At 37.1% G+C, this 20,768-nt stretch overlaps 2 protein-coding genes across 2 annotated transcripts; both read right to left on the reverse strand.

The window, feature by feature from the left end:
• Positions 1–610: 610 nt before the first annotated feature.
• Positions 611–6,444, reverse strand: ccr6b (chemokine (C-C motif) receptor 6b). The gene is made up of 2 exons (XM_026934227.3): positions 6,032–6,444; positions 611–3,038 (listed from the first exon to the last, which is right to left on the reverse strand). The coding sequence occupies exons 1-2, from the start codon at positions 6,058–6,060 to the stop codon at positions 1,958–1,960; spliced, it is 1,110 nt and encodes a 369-aa protein (XP_026790028.1). The 5' UTR covers positions 6,061–6,444; the 3' UTR covers positions 611–1,957.
• Positions 6,445–10,825: 4,381 nt separating this feature from the next.
• atp6v1c2 (ATPase H+ transporting V1 subunit C2) lies at positions 10,826–20,271 on the reverse strand. Its single transcript, XM_026934325.3, has 14 exons — positions 20,048–20,271; positions 18,955–19,132; positions 18,259–18,326; positions 17,509–17,594; positions 17,139–17,201; positions 16,839–16,933; positions 16,637–16,728; positions 15,259–15,357; positions 14,620–14,688; positions 14,123–14,215; positions 13,955–14,042; positions 12,601–12,698; positions 12,384–12,507; positions 10,826–11,962 (listed from the first exon to the last, which is right to left on the reverse strand). Exons 2-14 carry the CDS (start codon positions 19,081–19,083, stop codon positions 11,867–11,869), a joined length of 1,200 nt encoding a protein of 399 aa, XP_026790126.1. The 5' UTR covers positions 19,084–19,132; positions 20,048–20,271; the 3' UTR covers positions 10,826–11,866.
• Between the last annotated feature and the right edge of the window lie 497 nt (positions 20,272–20,768).

A 20,768-nucleotide genomic window follows, 5' to 3' on the forward strand; every position in this document is an offset into this window, starting at 1 on the left:
CAGCAGGCCAGTATCAGAATGTATTTATTGATAGAGACTTCAAAGCACTTTTGTAAGTCGCTCTGGATAAGGGTGTCTGCCAAATGCCATAAATGTAAATGTAATGTCATGAATTCATGTGTGTGTTAATGACTTCTCTGTCTCTGTGAATATATTCATGATGTTTACAAAGACGGCTTGTACACACTGCTAACTGACAAGGAAGTGTTTTATGTTTCCCTCCGTACGCAAATCCTCTGTAGACAGAACTGTACAGTAGTCTGAATATTCAGTTAGGGGTTTTGCTCTTTCGTATACTTATCATGCACTGGTGCCACAGCAAAAATAAATATATTAACAAATTTTTTTAAAAGCAGCAGCTCTTCCTTGAATATCACATGATATCTTCAGATGTTATTGTTGAATAGGCTGAAGTTCACCCTGTAATACAGTATAATAATTCTCTTATTAGAATAGTGTCAGGTGTTTGACAAGGTCAGTTATATTGTATTCTACAGTGTAATAAAGTTTCACTTTCAAATAAGCAAGTGAGCCATGATTATTTAGTTGATTCAAAGATATAATTCAGAATAAATACATTTAAAACAAGGAACTTTAGGACAAACAGATCCACAGACCATGGAGCCTAAGTGTGTGTATACACATCCACATTTCAAGTCAAGTGCCATAACAGTGTTTAGAAGTGTGTAATTAGTGATGTGTACCAAAATACTGAGTGTGAATGTAAATGTAAAAGATGAGGTAAATGCAAATGTTGTTTGGATTAACATTTGGAGAGTGCTGTGGCTGTTTCCTGACTTGTTTAAAGAAAGAACCATTTACAGCATATGTCAGTGCAATGCAAATAAAATTCTGAATAATTCACCTGCATCAACTGACACTGCAGTTCAGTTTTATTAGGAAAAAAAGTTGTACAAAGTATGTGCACACTGAGTCCATAATAGTGATAGTGCTACAGCAAAATCTGAGATTGTTTTAATTAATATGTGTAGTGGTCTAGGAAAACCCATCAGATTTTTTCCATCAAATATATGTCACTGTGGCTAAAACAGCCGAAGAAAGCAGAAAATCATGTTTGGGCTAAAATGTTGGGTTTTTTTTTTCCTGTCTATAACTTCCTTTGACACCACAGCTTTAAGAAACCATAAACGTATTTCATGTTTTCATTTCCTTTTTTGATGTTTACAAAGACTGCTTGTGCACTCTGACAAGGAAGTGTTTTTATGTTTCCCTCCGTATTTTAATCTCGCCTCGACTGTCTTCACGCAGAAATCATGCTGGGTAAGGAGCCAGGATAACGCACATGGTCGTAAAAAGGTCTGTCTAAAAATGTCTAAAACCTGTGATTAAGTTGGTGTGTAATCATAGCAAAATGGACACAAGCCTAATCTGATACTGATTTGTACTCAGATACTGACTTAAATAGTCTGTGATGCTTCTGTGCTACAGTCAAAATGCAATTTTCTCCCTTTTTTTTAAATTTGGGAGTGACCAGACTTTAAAATCCTTGAATCTTACTTCTGATTGAGATCTCAGTTGTGGAAAGTATGCAGTTTTCAGAACTACACATAGAAGAAAATGTCAAAATTTCACCATGTGGAGGGTTTTCCCAGGCTACCACACATATACAAGTATGTCTAAAAGCTTTATGATTTCAGTATGATGTCTTCTCCTTGAAGTAAAATGAAGTAACTGAGGAAAAAAAATTTTTAACAGGAAAAAAAAGCCCTCCTAAAACAAGTGTCCTGTCCTTTACTAAAAGATAAAATCACACTTAAAAGCAAAAGAGAAACTCATTCAAAACAGGTAAAATATCCAGACCAGGAATCCCACTGAGCGCAATGTCCATCATGGTTCAGACTTACTACTGGCAAATTCAGTACGGTTTTAAGCACCAAATCTGCAGGTTTATTTGCACAAACGAGAAAAGGCTCGATGTTCTGTTCCCTGCTGCACCTCACATTGTAAATGAGGAGGGATTTTCATGATTTACTGCAACGATGGACTTGTGTGCAGCAATGTACAGTTCAGAAGTTTGCTGAGAGGATGGTCTGGAGGAGAAGTATTTCTTCCCAAAGCACCACAAATCCTCAACGATCTGGCAGAAATGGTTCCTGAACTTGACTCCGATGAAGGCGTAAAGGATGGGATTGAGGCAGCAGTGGAGATACGCCACACTTCTGGTCACAGACAAAGCCAAGTGGATGTCCTGTTCTGCACTGCAATCTCTCTCTTTGAACAGCCGAGCAGTGTGGATCAGGAGCGTGACGTTATAGGGCAAATGACAGAGGATGAACACCAGAACTACGGCCAGAACCACACGCAGTGCCTTGTGCCTTTGGTAATTTTGTGCTCTGAGTAGAGTGAAAATGACACTGCAGTAGCAGAAGCCCATCACCAGCAGAGGTATGAAGAAGCCCACAGACACCTGTATGCTAGGCAGGAGGATTTTCATCAGTTGTGCTGTGCCATTTGTCGCAAATGACAACGTACACTCAGTTTCTTCCGTTCCATTAACGTACTCCTTTCCTAGATCGGAGTATATGAATGTTGGCATGGACAATATGAATGCAAATAGCCATAATATTGTGCAGATGAGACGACTGTATATCTGGGCTCTGGAGCGAATTCCAAATGAACGCCTTGCTTTAACAATGGAAATATAGCGGTCTCCACTGATGCAGGCTAACAAGAGCAGACTGCAGTACAGGTTCATGCTGTAGCTTCCTCGTAGTACCTTACAAGCCCAGACACCCATGCTCCAGTTATACTGCTCATTATATATGATCAGAGGCAAGGCAAGAACAAACAGGAGATCTGCCACGGCCACGTTTACTAGATAGATATCTGTCATGGTCTTGGCTTTTTTATAAAATGCATATGTGACAAGGACTAGAATATTGCCCAGTAGTCCGAGTGCGCAAATGAAAGAGTAAATTTGGTATGTCACCTCATGCTTATAGTTGCTTTTAAATTCACACAATCCATCAAGTTCTGGGTCTCCACTATAGTCATATTCATCAGTTGTTGCAGACGTCCTGGAAAAAAAGGAGATGGAGTAAAACTGTTACTATGCAATTTAATGTAATTTAGTATTAGATGCTTCTTTAGTGTGGAATAAGGTAGCGTTAAACTGAATTATTGCTTCACATATCTGTATCTATGTCTCTATTCAGGCATGGGCGTGGCCGTGGCCTAAACCTGAAGGGTTTTTTTTTTAAATTTTTTATTTAAACCCTACAACTATGCCTCAAGAAACTTTAAAAAGCAAATCTGTCAGCATTGTCTGCATGGTCTGGAAACTCTGGCTCTGACAGTCCCTCTGCTACATCACCCGAGAGGAGTGTTGTTTAATCCCACTCACACAGTTATTACTTTTGTTTATACCTCCTCATGATATTTTCTTACAAATTTAGTTGGTTCTATTTCCCAAAATATAAAATAGATGAATTAATGAATGCTGTAAATGCACTGAATTGCAGTTAAGTTAATGATTACAGTCCTTCCTTGTCCCACAAGCTACATATCTGACTGTTCACGGCTACAAGTTTTCATATCTTACCACTCTGCTGCATCAAAGTACAAATCTCCTGCTTTATGACTTTTTTTCACATGACTCACACCTCTGGTCTTGATTACCAGATACCCTGTGTGGGAAAGCTTTCTAAAATAAAATCTGCATATTTATTTGGTTGGAACACATCATCTGCTCATTCTGAATAATGTGCTCATATTTGGTTACATTCCTAAAATAGCTCACCAAGCTCACCAGAAAAATTGCAGAGTTAATATCCTATTTAAAATACCCTCAAATAACTGCTGGGAAATTTTTGAAAATTGTTCCAAGTGATTAGCCTGTATATAAAACAATTTAGAATTTTAGCAAATACAGCCTATATTGCATTTTGGCATAATTGTGGAAATAGATATCACCAGTTAGGCCAAAAAGCATGCACTATATTTGATATTTGACCTGAGGGCTGCAGTTTGATCATGAGCAGTGCAGAAACTACATTTAAGCAATATCTCACAAGCAGGAGTGTTGTTGTACTGTACCACAGGTAATCACAATCATGCTGATATTCAGCACAACAGTATGATTGAGAGTGTGATATAGCTTTTACCAACAGCTCTATAAACCAGAAATTAATATTGAGTAACTGATATTTCGGAAACAATATGGCCAAATATTTTGTTTATTTTTGCTCCATCAATGAAAATATTTCCCAAAGAAGCCACAGGTGGGTAGAACATTGCGTGTTGTCATGCCATGCCAACGCACAGACTGTAAGTGTAAGTGTAGTAACGGTTTCAATGTAACTTTGCTAGAACTGGAATTTTAACTGGAACTCAAGTGTCCTGCACAGAGCCCTGACCTCAAACCCGCTGAACACTTTAAAAGTTTAGGATGAACTGGAGGGCTGACCGCACCCCAGGCCTCCTCGCCCAATGTCAGTGCCTGACCTCGCTAATGCTCTTGTGACTGAATGGGCACAAATCCCCACGGCCACGCTCCAAAATCTAGTGGCAATCCTTCCCTGAAGAGTAGAGGTTATTATAACAGCAAAGGGGGAAATAACTCAATATTAATTCCCATGGTTTTGAAATGGGATGTTCAATACTCAGGTGTCCGCATACTTTTGGCCATATATTGGTCTATTTTCATTTGCGTGTTTGTTTGCTGCAGGATATAGTATTCTCCAAATCAGAAAAGCAAAGTAAATCATCTTATAAAATATCCAACTTATAAAATATCCAACTTATAAAATGGATTAATACAGAGAAATGCATCAGCTATGCAATATGATAGCTTTGGAACACATTTGCTTGAGTGAAAATAAAAGGTTTACACCTATTACAGTAATCATATTTGCTCATATCTGCATGGGGAAACAGAATAAACTAGATAATGACTTTCAGTCAGGAATTGCTGGAAGAGCACCAGTGTCATGCTGAGATGAGTCTGAGTTTACTGAATAATGCACACTGCAGGAACATATATGCTTTGCTCACATACTATATACACTATTATAATGGAAAGATTTTATTGTTTTAGTATTTAGAAACTAAGTGTAACAGTGTTTTTAGATTGGAACTGTAAATAAGTTGACAGTCTAAGCTCTAAACCAGTCAGAAGTCAGTGTGTGACCAACAAATTAAATATTTTATGACACGTATGTACATGCAGTATACAGTATGTTTTTGCTTCATTTTTTTTTATTTATAACAGCCACAAGACATGTGACAGATATCTTCTTTGCTGATTTTTTTTTTTTTTTTTACTAAAAACTTGTCTTCATATTCTTTGGACATTTTATCTATCTATTTAGGTGGTGAATATGGTGTCACGTGCACATGAAAAAAGAATGTTATGAAAATACAGTAAGTGGTCCCTTTTCACTGATGGTAATGATAAACTGCATTGCAGGAAATGGGCTATAGTCAGTATCTGTGTATCTAGAAAAGTGCATGTAGCTGAAAACTGCTATGTTTTGTGTAAAGGGTGTATTATCAATATTTTCTTTTAGCATATTTATCATCCTCACAGAAAATGAAACATCATAACTGTTTCCAAGACATACAGTCATACAGTTTGTGCCACATGGATGTCTAAGAGGTTAAATGCATAAATAGCTGGGAAAAAATGGATTAAATTAGTTAATTGCCTACTTAAATCAAGTCAGTGTGAGATATGCTGTCATACATTTTGATTTTTTTTTATACTTTCACGGCTATTTCAGTAACTGAGTAATCATCTGCCAGGATCTCTGCATTTTAACTAAAGTATCCTAAAGGAATTTAATACCTCTTCTAACACCTCTCAATTTAATGCCACTTTTCTTTAACTATAATGTAATTTTGTATAGTGTAGTAATTCAGCTGCATCAGTTTATCTAAGAGGGTAGTTTTAAAAAAATAATATTTAAGAGCTTTCTGAACCTGACCAAAACCAAAAACAGCAAAGTGCATATGTAACCTAGCTCTTTTACAGAAAATGTAAAAAAAATCAATAAAAAATAAACTACTCTACCAGTCTGATAACGCAGTCTGTTCACCCATTTCTTCTTCCAAAAAAGTGCTGTTTTGGATCCAGCTGTAAGCTACCCAGGCTGTGTGACACACCGCTGAAGTGGACTTTGTCAGAGGTGGCTGTCTGATGATGTAGTCTGTGTACAACACCCTTCTCCTCTTTGATGTTTTTCCTAACACAGTTCATCTGCTAAGGCTTGCCTTTTTAAAAAGCTTCCTACCTGCTCTGACAGAGTCCCTGCAGCCACCCACAACGTGCCGCCCTTTATGCAAGGCAGGTTTACAAAGGCAGCTCTGATGATTGATTCCTTCTAGATAGGTGACGAGTGGGTTCTTACCAGCATGACTTTTTCTATAACTGGGACAGACTGCAGCATAGCGTTGTTGTTGTCTGTGTTTCTGTGCAGGAGAATGAGATGCACAAATGAGAGGAAAGGAAACCTGGGTCAGTATTTCAAGGCAGAGTTCAAAATGAAAGCCAAAAGCCAATGAACCAAAAGTAGAAAAATCCCCTACAACAGAAGAATATTCTATGTTGAGCTATAAATTGATAAATAATTAAAAAAAAAAACATTGCCTCTATTCTTTACACTGTTTGGAGTTCCTGTCAGTCTCTTAAGTTCCTCTTAAGGAAAACAATGAAATGCAACCTCATGTGTTGCTTTATTTACTTACTACCTTACTTGCTTACCTACTTATTTACTTGCCCATGCACATTTCTGCAGGTCCAAATTAATGCTCCTCAGTCTTATAACTAAACATGTTAAATAAATACCCAAATAAATTGAATGTAGTTACTGAATAATTCATAGAGTTAAAGAATACCCTGTTTTAGGAAGAATATCTGAATAATATGGCAGGAGTTTAAGGGGTTAATTCTCTCCACAATGTGTTTGTGTTGAACAGGTCAGTTCCTAAAAATGAGAATTTGTTTTTGAAACATCCTGTATTTAATTAATAAATGGACAGATGAACCCACAGAGCAAGAGCATGCTTAAACCTTAGTCTTCTGTTTTGCTTTTTTTTCCTTTCAAATTAATATCTAATATAAAATTAAAAAAAAAAAAACTCATATGTTCCTTAACCTTGCTATGTTTCCATCATGAAATACCTGCTGGATATATCTGTATCAAGATCTCTTCTTTGAGGCTTGGCTTTTCATTTAAACCATATGAATGAATGAATAGAGGAGTCGTGCCTAGACATGTTATTGTCATTATACAACATACACATCAGCAATGCAAACATGATTCCTAGATTCACTGACACTGCTGTTGTGAGTCTGAGGTACAAAACATTAAATGAAGTGCTGCCCTCTAGTGGAGATAAACACACACACACACACACACACACACACACACACACACACACACACACACACACACACACACACACACACACACTCACACACTGCAAGATACCTGTATGGTTGAATCATTATGCCTTTTTCTGTGTCACTTGAGGCATTTTGGAAATTGTTTTAAAATCACACATAACATAACTGTAGTAACTAAATGCAAAAGAAACAATGACCATAATAATATTCCATCATTACAGTATTTTTGTCAGTGCAGCACCTAGATGCTTGGCTTCCCCAAACAGAATCTGGTTTTACAGCAGTTTACCAGTTTACACTGTGAAGTTAATGACATGCAAAACCTGCACAAATCAAGTCAAGGTAAAAATCCTAAAGAAGGAACATGACCTGGACATCGCCAGGACAAAGAGGCGGGCAGGAATTCATCGGTGACGTCTCCCACCCTGCTTATGACCTATCCCCACCCTGCTAATGACCTATCCCCATCCTGCTAATGACCTATTCCAACAACTACCATCAGAAAAGCAATTCTGCTCCCTGATAACCACAACTGCTCACCAACAGCTTCTTTCCACTGGCATTTTCTGTTATTAACCAGGCCGGCAAGGCAGCAATCAGTGATACCTACAGCGCTGACCTGCCAGTCAATTATTATTATTATTATTATTATTATTATTGTTGTTGTTGTTGTCATTACTATATATCATTGCTATTATTTATTATATTGTACCACTCCATTTAATGCCCTCTGAACTGCAATTTCTACCTCAGCTATAATATAATTTACAACTGAATCTACCATTTTCAGCTGCAATATTTGTATGTTAGGATGGTAATTGTGTTGTGTGTTGTATGTGTTAAATGTATCACGTGATCAAATGAGAAAAGAAAAATTCCTAGTATATGTAAATGTATATGGTATATAGAATGATTCTGATTCTGATGGTTAGTTAAGCAGATGCTTTATTACAGTGTGACGGATGGTACGCTAACAGTGTGGCAGTGAAAAGTGAAATGCTGCCACCTGCTGCTGTCTGTGGGTCACTGAGTTATTCCACCAATTCTCCTAAAGAATAAATATCATTTACATGCATAATCATAATAAAATGGAGGTAGCATGACAACAATTTATTCTGAACAATACTTGTAAGAACAGTAAAATGTAGCTAAATCATGTATTATAATGCAGCTACAAACTTCTAAAACCTACAATATTTAAAGGTTAATGAATTTTTTTAGCATTGTCTACCAAACTCGTAGCACCAACATAGCTCATTCATTAATGCACAGCAAAATATAAATATACAGACTCTTACTTCTTTACAGTAGTATGTTGTGATCTAAAGAATGACATTTGTTAAAATTTGCTTAATTCCAAAGAAGACTTTGTGCCTTTCCACACTGACATGGGAATGATCACAAGAAGTAACGTAGTCATACGTTGCCGCTAATCTCTCCTAGTTTGCTTGCCAACTCACTTGCTTACACATAATTCAATTGCAAATTTAATACCTGGACAAAAGAAACGGATGGGCGAGACATACATGTATAAATTTAATTTCTTAAACCTAAATTCACATTCACTTTAAAGAGTAAACTTTTTAAGATTAAGGTACGTGTTCCAAAGTTTAGATGCTAAGCAGTAATGTAACCTGCAAGGCAAATCACAGGTTTATTAATGCATTCATTCTAATACGCTATTGTTTCTTTAGTAAGATCTTACACTGAGGTTGGAGAATGATCCACATAAACAGATTTTTAAAAAATCCCAGGTAATTGTAGATATGGCTGTGAGGAGACATTTGTTAATCATTTTTGGAAGGAGTCTCCAGTGTCAGGGCTTTGTAACAGTCAGAGGGAAAGCTGTAATGAAATAAATAGGACATCTTTGCTTAATAAATAGCATTGGCAAGTTGTGGTGGTATAAGAGGAATAAAACAGGTCGTGTAAGGGTTTAATCATCATAAGTTAAAACATAGAACCAGGTTAAAACCAGTAGGCAGTATGTCAAGAATTCCCTCTCGCAGCATGCGCTGTGACTTCCACTAAGGCCATGAGCGCTGTTTGTGCTTGTTATTAGTTCTCCATGTGCTGTCAAGTGCCTGTGTTTTGGTTTTGGTTTTGGTTTTGGTTTTGTCTCAGCCCCTGTCATGTCACTGCCCCCCCCCCTTCACTCTGGACCTGTCCACCGGCAATGCTTCATACTGCCACGAAAACGCTTCAGCTGTTTTCCATGGACTACACCAACACACATTGTGCTCACAAACACGCACACTACAGTGTAAACCCATATGAGGATGGGTTCTCTGTTGAGCCTGGTTCCTCTCAAGGTTTCTTCCTATCACCATCTCAGGGAGTTTTTCCTTGCCACCGTCGCCCTGCTTGCTCATCAGAGACGGCACACACACACACTTCACTTTACTTTTGTTTGTGTAAAGCTGCTTTGAGACAATGACCTTTGTAAAAAGCGCTATACAAATAAAAATGAATTGAATTGAATTGAATTGGTTTGTTCCTCTAATGTGTGCACCTCTTCTGTGTTTAGCACTTAATTAGTTTGTTTATGGTTTTTGTTTGTTGCATACATGTCATACTGTGCATATTTGGATCTTAACAAATATGCCTCATTTTCTTGTTTGCTCTTTGGTTTACTGTTTCCCTCGGTTTTATCTATGGATTGTGCTAGTTTACTGCTGCCTTCATGTGTACTGATGTACGCTATGGACTATGATTATGAAAGTTGGATTCACCTTAATAAAGCACATGCCAGGCACCTGCACTTGCATCCTGCCTCATTCTTCTGTATGTTACGCAGTGTAGAGCCCTGTTTTTCCTTTCTTCTCTTAGAGAATACTTGCTTTTTGACATCCTGAAACCTCTTACTGGCACAATGTTGTCACTGCATGTGTCTTTGCATACCACAGAATGGATTGCAGAGGTACAGCCAGGGCCGGCGCTTGCTATAGGCAGAGCAGGTAATTGTCAGCAATCGCAGCTAGGCTAGACCATTGTTTATTATTTCAAAAAAGTACCTCAACTGTCTGTATACATTCCGGTGATGTTTACGTTATCATAATAACCTACTTCATACTTTTTTAGTTTTCAAATTGTGCTGTTGTATTTACTGAATAAATACAATTTAAGCAAAGAAACACAACTGATGACGTTAACTATTCTTTCTTCCACTGTTGATTTGGTTATAGTGCATATTTAGGGTTTATAAATGCAATAGATAATGACAATCTAGCCTATATTGCTTCAGTAGGAGGGGAAATTGTGTCCATCTCCAGCTAGAAAAATGACATCTTACCCCCCCATTTTACTGTATAGAGTAGGCAAAAATGTTTGTTATCCCAAATAGTGGGTTAGTGTGTTACTGTAAATAAATTACTGAACAAGAAGAAGAAGAAGAAGAAGAAGAGCTGGTCCAGATGACCTTTCATATTTTTTTAGTGTTGATCTTAGTCAAAGTTTAATTAATATGCACATTTAAGTAAATATATACAAGTAATGATAACAGGTTTTGTATAAATAAAAAGGTTAGAAATTTTATTTGTTTCAAGTGCTTTTTATTTATTCTGAAATGTGGAGGGAAGGAGGCCAGGGGGCCTCCAGTATAAATTTTGCCTAGGGCCTCCAAATGTCTAGAACTGGCCCTGGGTACAACACAATAAATGATTCACAACTAGGACTGTCAGTTTTATTTACAACCTTGTATGAATATTTGTTTTTCTTAATCGACAGTTCTGTTTCTGATATTCTGGCAAATACTAAATATTTTAGTGTTATATTACATTATTACTATTAGTTTTTTTCCCCTTCCTGCAATAGAACCCCTGGCTCACTTATGTTTAGGGCTAGCCCTGAGGTTCAGAAGCTACCCTTCTTAGACTAGTTTTCCTCTCCTGTGGATGAAAGAGCAAAAAAAAAAAAAAAAAATAGAAGGAAATGCTATAACATAATCAGGCTCAAGGAGTAGTCATGGTAAATGTGGCCTCGGACTGGTAGACTGTATAAACTGATTTGGGAAAGGGATCAAGGTGTCATCAGATGGCATTAACATAGTTATAACACGATTAACCGTTTGGATCCAGACTATCTTCACCAAATAAATTAAATATAATAGTGTACAATACTTTTCTAAATGTTAGAGTCTTCTGAGATTATTTACACTTATTTACATAATTAAACAATAAGCAGAATACAAATTATACCCCAGCTACTCACAGAATAGATTAAAAACAACATTCTCCATTTTCTGAGCGAGTAAAAATTCTGATCATAGCTTGAGCTTCTTTTAACTTGACTACACAGTGGGTAAGTGTGTATTCAAGCCTGTGAAGAAATCAGTCCTTGTGCATGTTATGTTGCTGGTTACATTCTTCCATTACATTCGTCTTGAAAGTCCTCCAGTCAAAAAGCTGATAACACCCACAGTGTAGGTTTTGTCGTTTTGAAATCCTTGCCTGGGTCACATAGGCATGATGTATGAGTCTGTTTTTGTTTGGTCTGTGTCTGCTAGCTGGAGTCCACTAAGTTAATGCTGATTGGGTAATAGATGTAGGAGTAGTATTCCTGCTGTCCTATGTTAACCTCTGCAATGTCAAGTCCCACCTAGAAAGAGGAAAAAAAAACCTATTTTAATACTTTATTACCAACATGTAGCTGTCTAGTAACCAAAGAAGAAATTATATGAAATTCTTTAATAAAGATATAAATATAATTGTCGATATAATGAAGCTTTCTGTATGGAGATATTTATTTGACATTAATGGAAGGAGTCTCCAGTGTCAGGGATTTGTAACAGCTTTTTCTGTTTTCCCACCACAGGAATGTCTTTAAGCCGGTTCTTAGTAAAAAGGGACATTATTATGTAGAGAGGAAGACTGTTTATTCCTGCTAAAACGTAAGTAATAACAGGAACTAACTTGTTTCGTGGACAATTTTTAATCATTTGTACTTTGTGGAGAATGCTTACAGGACTATGCTAACTATTCTAACTGCTAATCACGATCAGTGGTGGTAAAACACTCACTTCCTGTTTTGCAGCCATGGGGTCCAGGTGTGTGAATACAGAGTTGAGCTCCTCCCGTAGCCGTTTTACCTGCTTCTTCTGTGGCTGGAGCAGGAGAGCCTGGAAACTGACTGGCAGGCCATACCTGGCCCACAACATAACCATCGCATATATAAATATAAATGGATAAATATAAATATTCCAATAACAAAGTGCTGACAAAATAACAAAATTTTACCTGAGGACTGACTCCACAAACACTCGGAGGGCCTTAACGTGGATCCAGGCCACAAATACTTCATTAAAATTCACCTTCAGCCAGCGCACAAATTTTCCCTGGTGATGGAAACAATTCTGACATCACTTTTTTTTTTTTAACTCTGTAGACTACAGACATACACTCACTGGCCACTTTAATAGGAACACATGTACCCCTGCTCATTCATGCAATTATCCAATCAGCCAATCATGTGGCAGCAGTGCAGTGAATAAAATCACGCAGATACAGGTCCTAAGAGCTTCAGTCGCTGTTCACATCAGAATGAGGAAAAAATATGATTTCAGTCAAAAATGTGATCTTGGTTGACCATGGTTGTTTGTACCAGACATGTTGGTTTGAGTATTTCAGAAAATCTCCTGGGACTTTCACACACAACACTCTATAGTTTACACAGAATGGTGCGAAAAATGAAAAAACATCCTGTGAATGGAAATTCTGCGGGCAGAAATGCCTTAATGGGGAGAGCGGTCAGAGGAGAACGGCCAGACTGGTTTCAGCTGATGGAAGGCGACAGCAAAATAAACACTCTTTACAACCATGGTGAGCAGAAAAGCATCTCAGAAAGCACAACATCCTGACCCTTGAGGCGGAATAGCTACATCAGCAGAACACCACATCAGAGTCCACTCCTGTCAGAGAAGAACATGAAACTGAGGCTACAGTGGGAACAGACTCACTGAAACCAGGCAGTTTAATATGCTATAAGTAGCTGAAATAAGAACAAATGTCAGAGCATCTCCAGGACCCAGAAAACACCTGAGACTCCTAAGGGTTAAGACTGGAAAAAAGACCAGGTGATGTTTTTCCAATCTTCTGTGAGCCTGTGCCATCTGTAGCCTCAGAAACCTGTTCTTTGCTGACAGGAGTGGAATCCAGGGTGGTCTTCTGCTGTTGTAGACCATCTGACTCAATGTTTGACATGTTGTGCATTCTCAGACGTTTTTCTGTTCACCACGGTTGTAAAGAGTGGTTATTTTAGTTACGGTAGGTTTCCTGTCAACCCGAACGACTCTAGCGATTCTCCTCTGACCCCTTACATCAACAAGGTGTTTCCACCTGCAAAACTGACTCTCACTGGATGTTTTTTGCACCTATTTGTGCATGAAAATCCCAGGAGATCAGCAGTTTCTGAAATACTACGCCAAGGTCAAACTCACTGAGATCACATTTTTCCCCATTCTGATATTTGATGTGAACATTAACTGAAGCTTTTAATCTGTATCCGCATTTTATCCATTGTGCTGCTGCCGCATGAGTGGCCAGTGAGTGTATATCCTGTAGCTGTCTATAGATATTTTCAAGTGTTACTCACATACTGGTCTTTCTTATCAATGCTGAGGCGCTTCATCTCCTGTTGTTGCCACTCTGCTTCCTCTGAGTTGAAGTCTCGCACTACAAATCTAGTGGGGACCACAAACTTTTTGAGGTTTCAAGAATACATTCACCTCAAATGTGTATGTGATCAGGCGTGGTCACTTACTTGTGCTTTTTGGCATTGGCTTTGAATTTGTTAACATCATTCTTGAATAGTGTCACTGTGAAAATCCCAGCATCCTCTTCCTCCAGCAACTTCCTATGGCACATAATGAAGATGTTTTTTAAGATGTATCACCAGTATATAGGACAAGGTAAGGAATATAGTATAACTTTTTTAATTATTTTTCATTTTATTTTATTCTTTACCCATTTTAAAATCAATATTATTGCTACTCAGTGCTGTTGCTACAAGCCACCAGCACATCTTACATAGTGAACGAAGCCTGATCTTCCGAGGCCGACTACTTAATGAGGATGAAGTAAAACAGGCTAATTAGAGCACTGAGATGGATATCAGTCATGCAGCCTGAGGTGAGATGCTTGCTTTCCATCAGTAACTTTACACTAGGGTGAACTTAACCTGCTGACCTACGGCTAGAGCTGTACTGCGGTCATGACTGGATGATTAGTTAGCTGAGCTAAGAATAAACAGGAACTAACCTGCTGGAGCGAGGAACCACAAACTCTGACATGGATTCATAGGTGTTTTCCCACTGCCTAATGCACATCCTGTAAAAAATGTATTTCAAATTCAAATTCAAATTTTTATTTGTATGTGGCAATATTTTATTGGTCACATAAAACCATATATAGTATGACATGCAGTGAAATGCTTTTTACGACTGCCCAGTGAAATAAAAACAGAATTTACTAGTATACGAAGAAGAAAAATATAAAAATATAATATAAAGGATATAAAAGATAGATGGCAGTAAAAGTATGGATTATTATTATTATTATTATTATTTAAAGTATGGCACAATGCTGTGCAACACTGAGTTGCAGTAGTTGCAGTGAAATAGCTAACATATATAATAAATATTTATAAATACAGGATACTGCATTTCATTGGCTCTGTACTTGTAGTCTGCACAGTGACAGTAAAGTTGAATCTAATCTAATAATACGGGTATATTAACAGGAATGTGGGGGCGTGGGTGTGTTTAATCAACTAGTACAATTAATAACAGTACAAAATTCATAGATTAACATTAACCTAAAATGGGTCACATGCTCTGTTTGCTAAATAGTCATTATTGACTGTGGGCTGAACACAACTAAGCACTAACACACACTAACCTGGGCACCACAACCAGTAAAGTGGTGAGATACTCAGAGTTGAGAACCAAGTCCTCCTTTTTCACAATGCCAGTCAAAGCTCTGGTGTGCAGACTTCCCCTGGAGGGTCACAACAATATTGACAAATATATATATATATATATATATATATATATATATATATATATATATATATATATATATATTTACAGCGGTTGTCATCTTATTATTATATTAAACTTTATTATATCACATTTAACAGAAAATAAAACTATAATTCCTATAAATAAAAACTGCCTCCCAACAACTGATCCAGTAAAAAGCAGAGATGAGTGCAATCCTGCTTTCAGTTTCTCTGTTACAGAAACATTGACTTAATATTCAATACTCAATATTCTTTATATTTAAACATCCTATGAATATTAATTTTCCTTTTCTCACATTTAGGCAGGTAAAGTGCTGACTTTTCTCTTCTAGACCATTAATAACGTTTAAAACGTTCTGAAAAAACTGAAATTAAAATATGTCAAAATAATATATGAATACAAAACTAAAAAAAAAAACACACACACATTAAAAACTAGCTAAAGTGAAACTCAAAAACTAGCTAAAGTGAAAACTAAAAATATTATAAAGTCCAAATATAAAGCATTATTTTAGTTTATACCACAGCACTGGTCAAAATGTGTTGATTATTATTATTATTATTATTATTATTACTATTATTTATATAACAGAATGACTCTGACAGTAGTGCTGGCTGTAATTCAAATCGCAGATTTATATTAATGCGCCTGTTTAGTTTCTACAGTAACATCAAATTCACAGGGACTTAACCATCTAAGACTATAATCTATAGTGTGTTTTTGAGATGCTTTTCTGTCCACCACGATTGTAAAGAGTGGTTATTTGAGTTACCACAGCAATTTCTGAAATACTTAAACCAACTAGTCTGGTGCCAACAATTACACCAATCTTTAAATCATAAAATCATCAGGACATAGGACTGTGTGCTTTCTGATTTCTCTGGAACATGACAATCTGTGTTTTTTGTTTTATTAACTTCAACAGAGAGAAAAAAAGGAGAGTCTGGTGAGGGATTGAATTTTTATAGCTGTTATAGCAAAAGTAATAACAACAACTAACTTGTTTCTTGGATGTTCCACAACATTAAATATAACTGTAAAACAGATTTAAAAAGTATAATGTCATTCTTTAATTAAAAAAGTTTAATTGTTGGCAAATTGCTGTGGTATAAGAGCAATAAACCATTTCAGGACATGATGTTATTATTACTTCATGGTGGTAACTCCAGGCTGCATCACATGACCCTGTCATTAATTATTTTCCTATAACAGCACACCTCGTCATGTTTTATTCCCTACTGAAGGGAACTTACTCTGTTTTTTGCTCAAGTTCTCGCAGACTGAGTTCCACCTCACTGTATGCAGCATTACGAGACTTCAGCTCCGTCTCGATCTGGGCCACTTGCTGACACACACACATGCAGCCACCAACACAGATACGCACACATGAATATTAATATGCTAATGAGCTGTTCTCTTAATGTTAGGAGTGTGAGGTCTGTGTGGGATGTATACCTTGAAGATAAGATCGGAGAGTGTTTTAAGCGGCAGGGCAGTGGGATACTTGGCTCTGTCCCATTGGAACTTTGTCATATATGTAGTCAGATCCACTGAAATATCAGACACAGTGTTATAGATGAAACAAATAATATCTATGCTGCACAGAATGGAGAAAATCTGAAGAATTTTTGATGTACTCCACAATCATTTATAAAGTATTAAAACACACCATGCTAGTTAGCAGTTAGTCCTGCCACCTCCATTTTATATATACAACAAAATAAATGTACAAGCTCCAAACACACGTTAGCATACCCCGTAAGGCTTGGAAATTCATTTTCAGTGGCGACTGGGAAACTTTACGATGTGCCTTTTGCTCTGGTGAGAAATGTAGAAAATTGAACATATTAAAAATAATGTTTAAAAAAATAGCACAAGCATGTATAACATGTAATATGATTTGTATGTGAATTCTTATAGACATCTATTTTTATACTTAAGTGACACAATAACTATGCTATGATATACAAAGGTAACAGGATCTGTTGGCTGGCCAAGTTGAGAAGAGTGGAAACTGCCACCTGCTGTGTCTGCTCTTAGCTAATGATCTCGTCCTGCTGAATATGGGGGGGCTCATTAGCTTAGCTCTAAGGGCTGAAAGTGACTGTGCCATACACCAACCTACCTCCATTAGCCAGAGCATTCTCCATGAACTTGTCACCGGATTGTTCCATGAGCTCTGCCATACACTGAGTCGTTTTTCGCATTACACTGTAAATGAGAGACAAAGAGTCTGAGTGTCTTATGTTAATGTTTAAAGCAAGCATTTAAGCACAAGCATTTATTCATACATAATCGGTGCATGACAAACATTATTTACCGTAAGAAATTTTACATGGTTGGTAAAAAATAGCAAAAATACCAATTCCTGATACATTTAGGGCCAACGTCTTTGTTTTTGGAAACTTCAGGTTGATGTTCTGATGTTCTGAAACTGCGTCTAAAATGATTATTACTGTCCAGGACCTGATTTTGACTGAGGTACAGAGGACTGTGGTTGTGAAATGGAGAAAAGAAGGAAAAACCTAGAGCTCAGTTTCCACAACACAAGGACGCATGGAACATTGTGAAGTAGCACCTGAAACAAGAGCCTGCTGGATTGAGTGTCTCTGCTAACGATAATTGCGATACAGTTGCTTGTGAATTTTCCCACAGACAACGCAAGGAGGCCAGACGGATGTGTATGAGGAATGAAATAACCTTCAGAATAACCTCTGGCTCACCAACAAAACACCCAGGATTTTTAAGATATACGTATTAATTAACCAGGATGAACCGGAGATCGGATTGGTTAAATGAAAAAAAAAATGCATACATGCTAGCTTGTGGAAAATACAAGCAGTATTTTGAAACTGGATTTATAGAATTTGCTTACCGTTCTGTGTAGGAGTCCAGTCTGGAGAGGTCATCAGACACACTAAGCAACATATCCAGTGTGCCTACCTGGTAAACCCAGCGATCACAGTATGTTTAGATGAGTACTCCATGTATAAGCAGCTTTAACAGTAACCTATCTGTGAACATTGTGGCTAAGGATGGCCATAGTCAATATTCAGTTACATCTAAGTGTAACAAGGTAGATTCAGTTTCAAAACTTCAGAGAAAGAAACCGAGTGCGTTGACTCCTTCACACTTTCCTACAGTGACTTAAGAATTTAAATGAAGTGTTTCAATTGAGGTTTTTTGACATTACCCAGCATAAATCATTGAAATATTGTGCCACAATTTCGGGTCTACCTTAAACAAATATCTGTTAAAATCAATACAATGTAATTGCAAGCCTATTGTAAGGGACAGAAACATGAGCAAGACAACCCAACACTCTTGACCTCCAAAATACATTATGCACTTATGACCCTGAGCTGCCATACTGCACATACTGTCTTCTGCATGTACTTACACGAGTACTCAACTAAATTATATTTAAATTGTCTTTGGCTTTGACAAAGAAAAAAAATCTGACATGCTCAAATTCCCCCTCCCCTCTCTCTCTCTCCCTCTCTCTCTCTCTCTCTCTCTCTCCGCAGGCAAATTTCAGTCTGGTCATTAGGCAAATTCCACTCCTCCTTACCTTCAGCTCTGGGATGTGGAATCTGAAGTAGCTTCCCAGGCTGGCTTTGACCGTGGCCCTTTTAAGCTTTTCCAAAGATTGTGAACTGACTTTGTCCAGAGGAACTGAAATCAGCCAGAACTCCGCCATGCCTTCCTCGCCCACTTTCCAAATGTGGGCCTTCTTCACACTTCAAAAGCTGTGATAAGAGACGTTCATTACAACCATTGAAAGTCATTTACAATGTACGCCTTACTAAGAAACTTGTCAGCTTTACAAAGCATAGTAAGATTATATGTCACCTCTGATTTCAACTGACTTCACTGTCTGGAAGGGTTGTGTTTCCAAGATTGGAAAAAATAATATCCTAACAAATGTAATTAACTGTCATTGAGTCAATAACATGCTTTTATTTCTTACTTAACAGTGCATATAACACATTACTCAACATATTTGAGCATACTTTAGCATTGATTCTTGCATAATTTCAGCCTAAAACTGATTTTTAAGCTTTTATTTGTTAAATATATAAATGTGTCCTTTTTAGTTTACATGGATGTACATAGGAATGCTCAAGCTACAGCTAGTTTATGCCATAAATAATCCTAATATGCAAAAAGTTCAACCATTCGTGATGCTTACACAATTCCCTAATGTATGGCTGCTCAATATTATAAGTTATAGTTTTCTTCAACACTGTAAATAACTAGCAGACAGATTGCATCACAACCTAGTGAAAAAAAAAATATGTATAATCTCATGGAAGGGATTAGTGTAATGATGTGAAGCAACAGCAATGGACAGGAGCCTATAGTTTATAATACACAATACGGATAATAAGTTCAGCAGGTAGTATAGATAAAAAATTCATGATTCATTTAAGGCTGAAAATTTCCATGACATCTTCAATGACATTTTAAAATAATAATTCCATAGATAATAAGAATTTCCATTTGGCATGACTGATTGCATGTCAGTCTGGCTTACAACTTTATGGGTATGGTACTTTTTTGATAAGATGAAAAATGTATAAGATGAAAACTAAACAGTCTTTAAACCAGGAATGAACTCACCCAGTTTTAGAGAAGTGTAGATGAGGGATAAATGTTCCTACCTTACAGTGAAGGTGTCCATAGTAAGGCCTGATCCATATGGAGTTTTAGTGCATTAGTGTCCTGTCCATGACAGACTGTGCTCAGGTAGAGCAGCTCCTCACACACATCACTGCACAGGAGAATCCTCTCACCTGTCACACACTCTGAACACTGTCATCACTGGGGTGGACCAGATAGGATCGGCTGACGTCATTTCCTTATTAATGACGAAACACTCCAGCCACCATGATTCGTCTTGGCATGTGTTTGCCTCATCTTTTTATTTATTTATTTTTTGCCTGCATGGTGTTACATCAAAAGAGTTAAAGAAAAAAAACATTTTATATTCAATGTCAAAGAGACTTCACTCAGAGTCATTAGGATATGCTAAAAGTAGCCACGCCCCCGTGGTAATGACGTCACGAAGACCTGTGACGCCGCCATCTACCGTTACTTCTTTTTAGTAATCAGCAAGTGTTTAGCACAAAATGTATTCCCTGTTGGCAAAATTAATTCTTAATTCTATTAATTACTATTTTCATACATAAGATAAAACATAAGAATACGTTTTCTCCCTGACGAGGTCCAGTTTTTTTTTTTTTTTTAGAAAAACTTTAGTTGTAGTTGTGTGCCACTACAAACTACTAAATATGTCAAAAGAAATTTACGCCACAAAGACTACCACGATATTTATAACAACTATTTAACATGTCTCTCTGATATATCGACATAATATCGCTT

This window comes from Pangasianodon hypophthalmus, chromosome 10 (genome assembly GCF_027358585.1).
Source record: "Pangasianodon hypophthalmus isolate fPanHyp1 chromosome 10, fPanHyp1.pri, whole genome shotgun sequence".
Lineage (NCBI taxonomy): Eukaryota > Metazoa > Chordata > Actinopteri > Siluriformes > Pangasiidae > Pangasianodon > Pangasianodon hypophthalmus.

Bases quoted from the DNA above. Each gene is read 5' to 3' on its own strand.
- ccr6b (XM_026934227.3), bottom strand. From the start codon at position 6,060: ATGGGTGAACAGACTGCGTTATCAGACTG. The intron at 3,039-6,031 runs GTAGAGTAGTTT...CTTTTTTTCCAG, and splicing joins CAGACTGCGTTATCAGACTG to GACGTCTGCAACAACTGATG.
- atp6v1c2 (XM_026934325.3), bottom strand. From the start codon at position 19,083: ATGGCGGAGTTCTGGCTGATTTCAGTTCCTCTGGACAAAGTCAGTTCA. The intron at 16,934-17,138 runs GTATGCTAACGT...CTGATATTTCAG, and splicing joins GAATTTCCAAGCCTTACGGG to TGGATCTGACTACATATATG. The intron at 14,689-15,258 runs GTTAGTGTGTGT...CATTTTTTACAG, and splicing joins TTACTGGTTGTGGTGCCCAG to GATGTGCATTAGGCAGTGGG.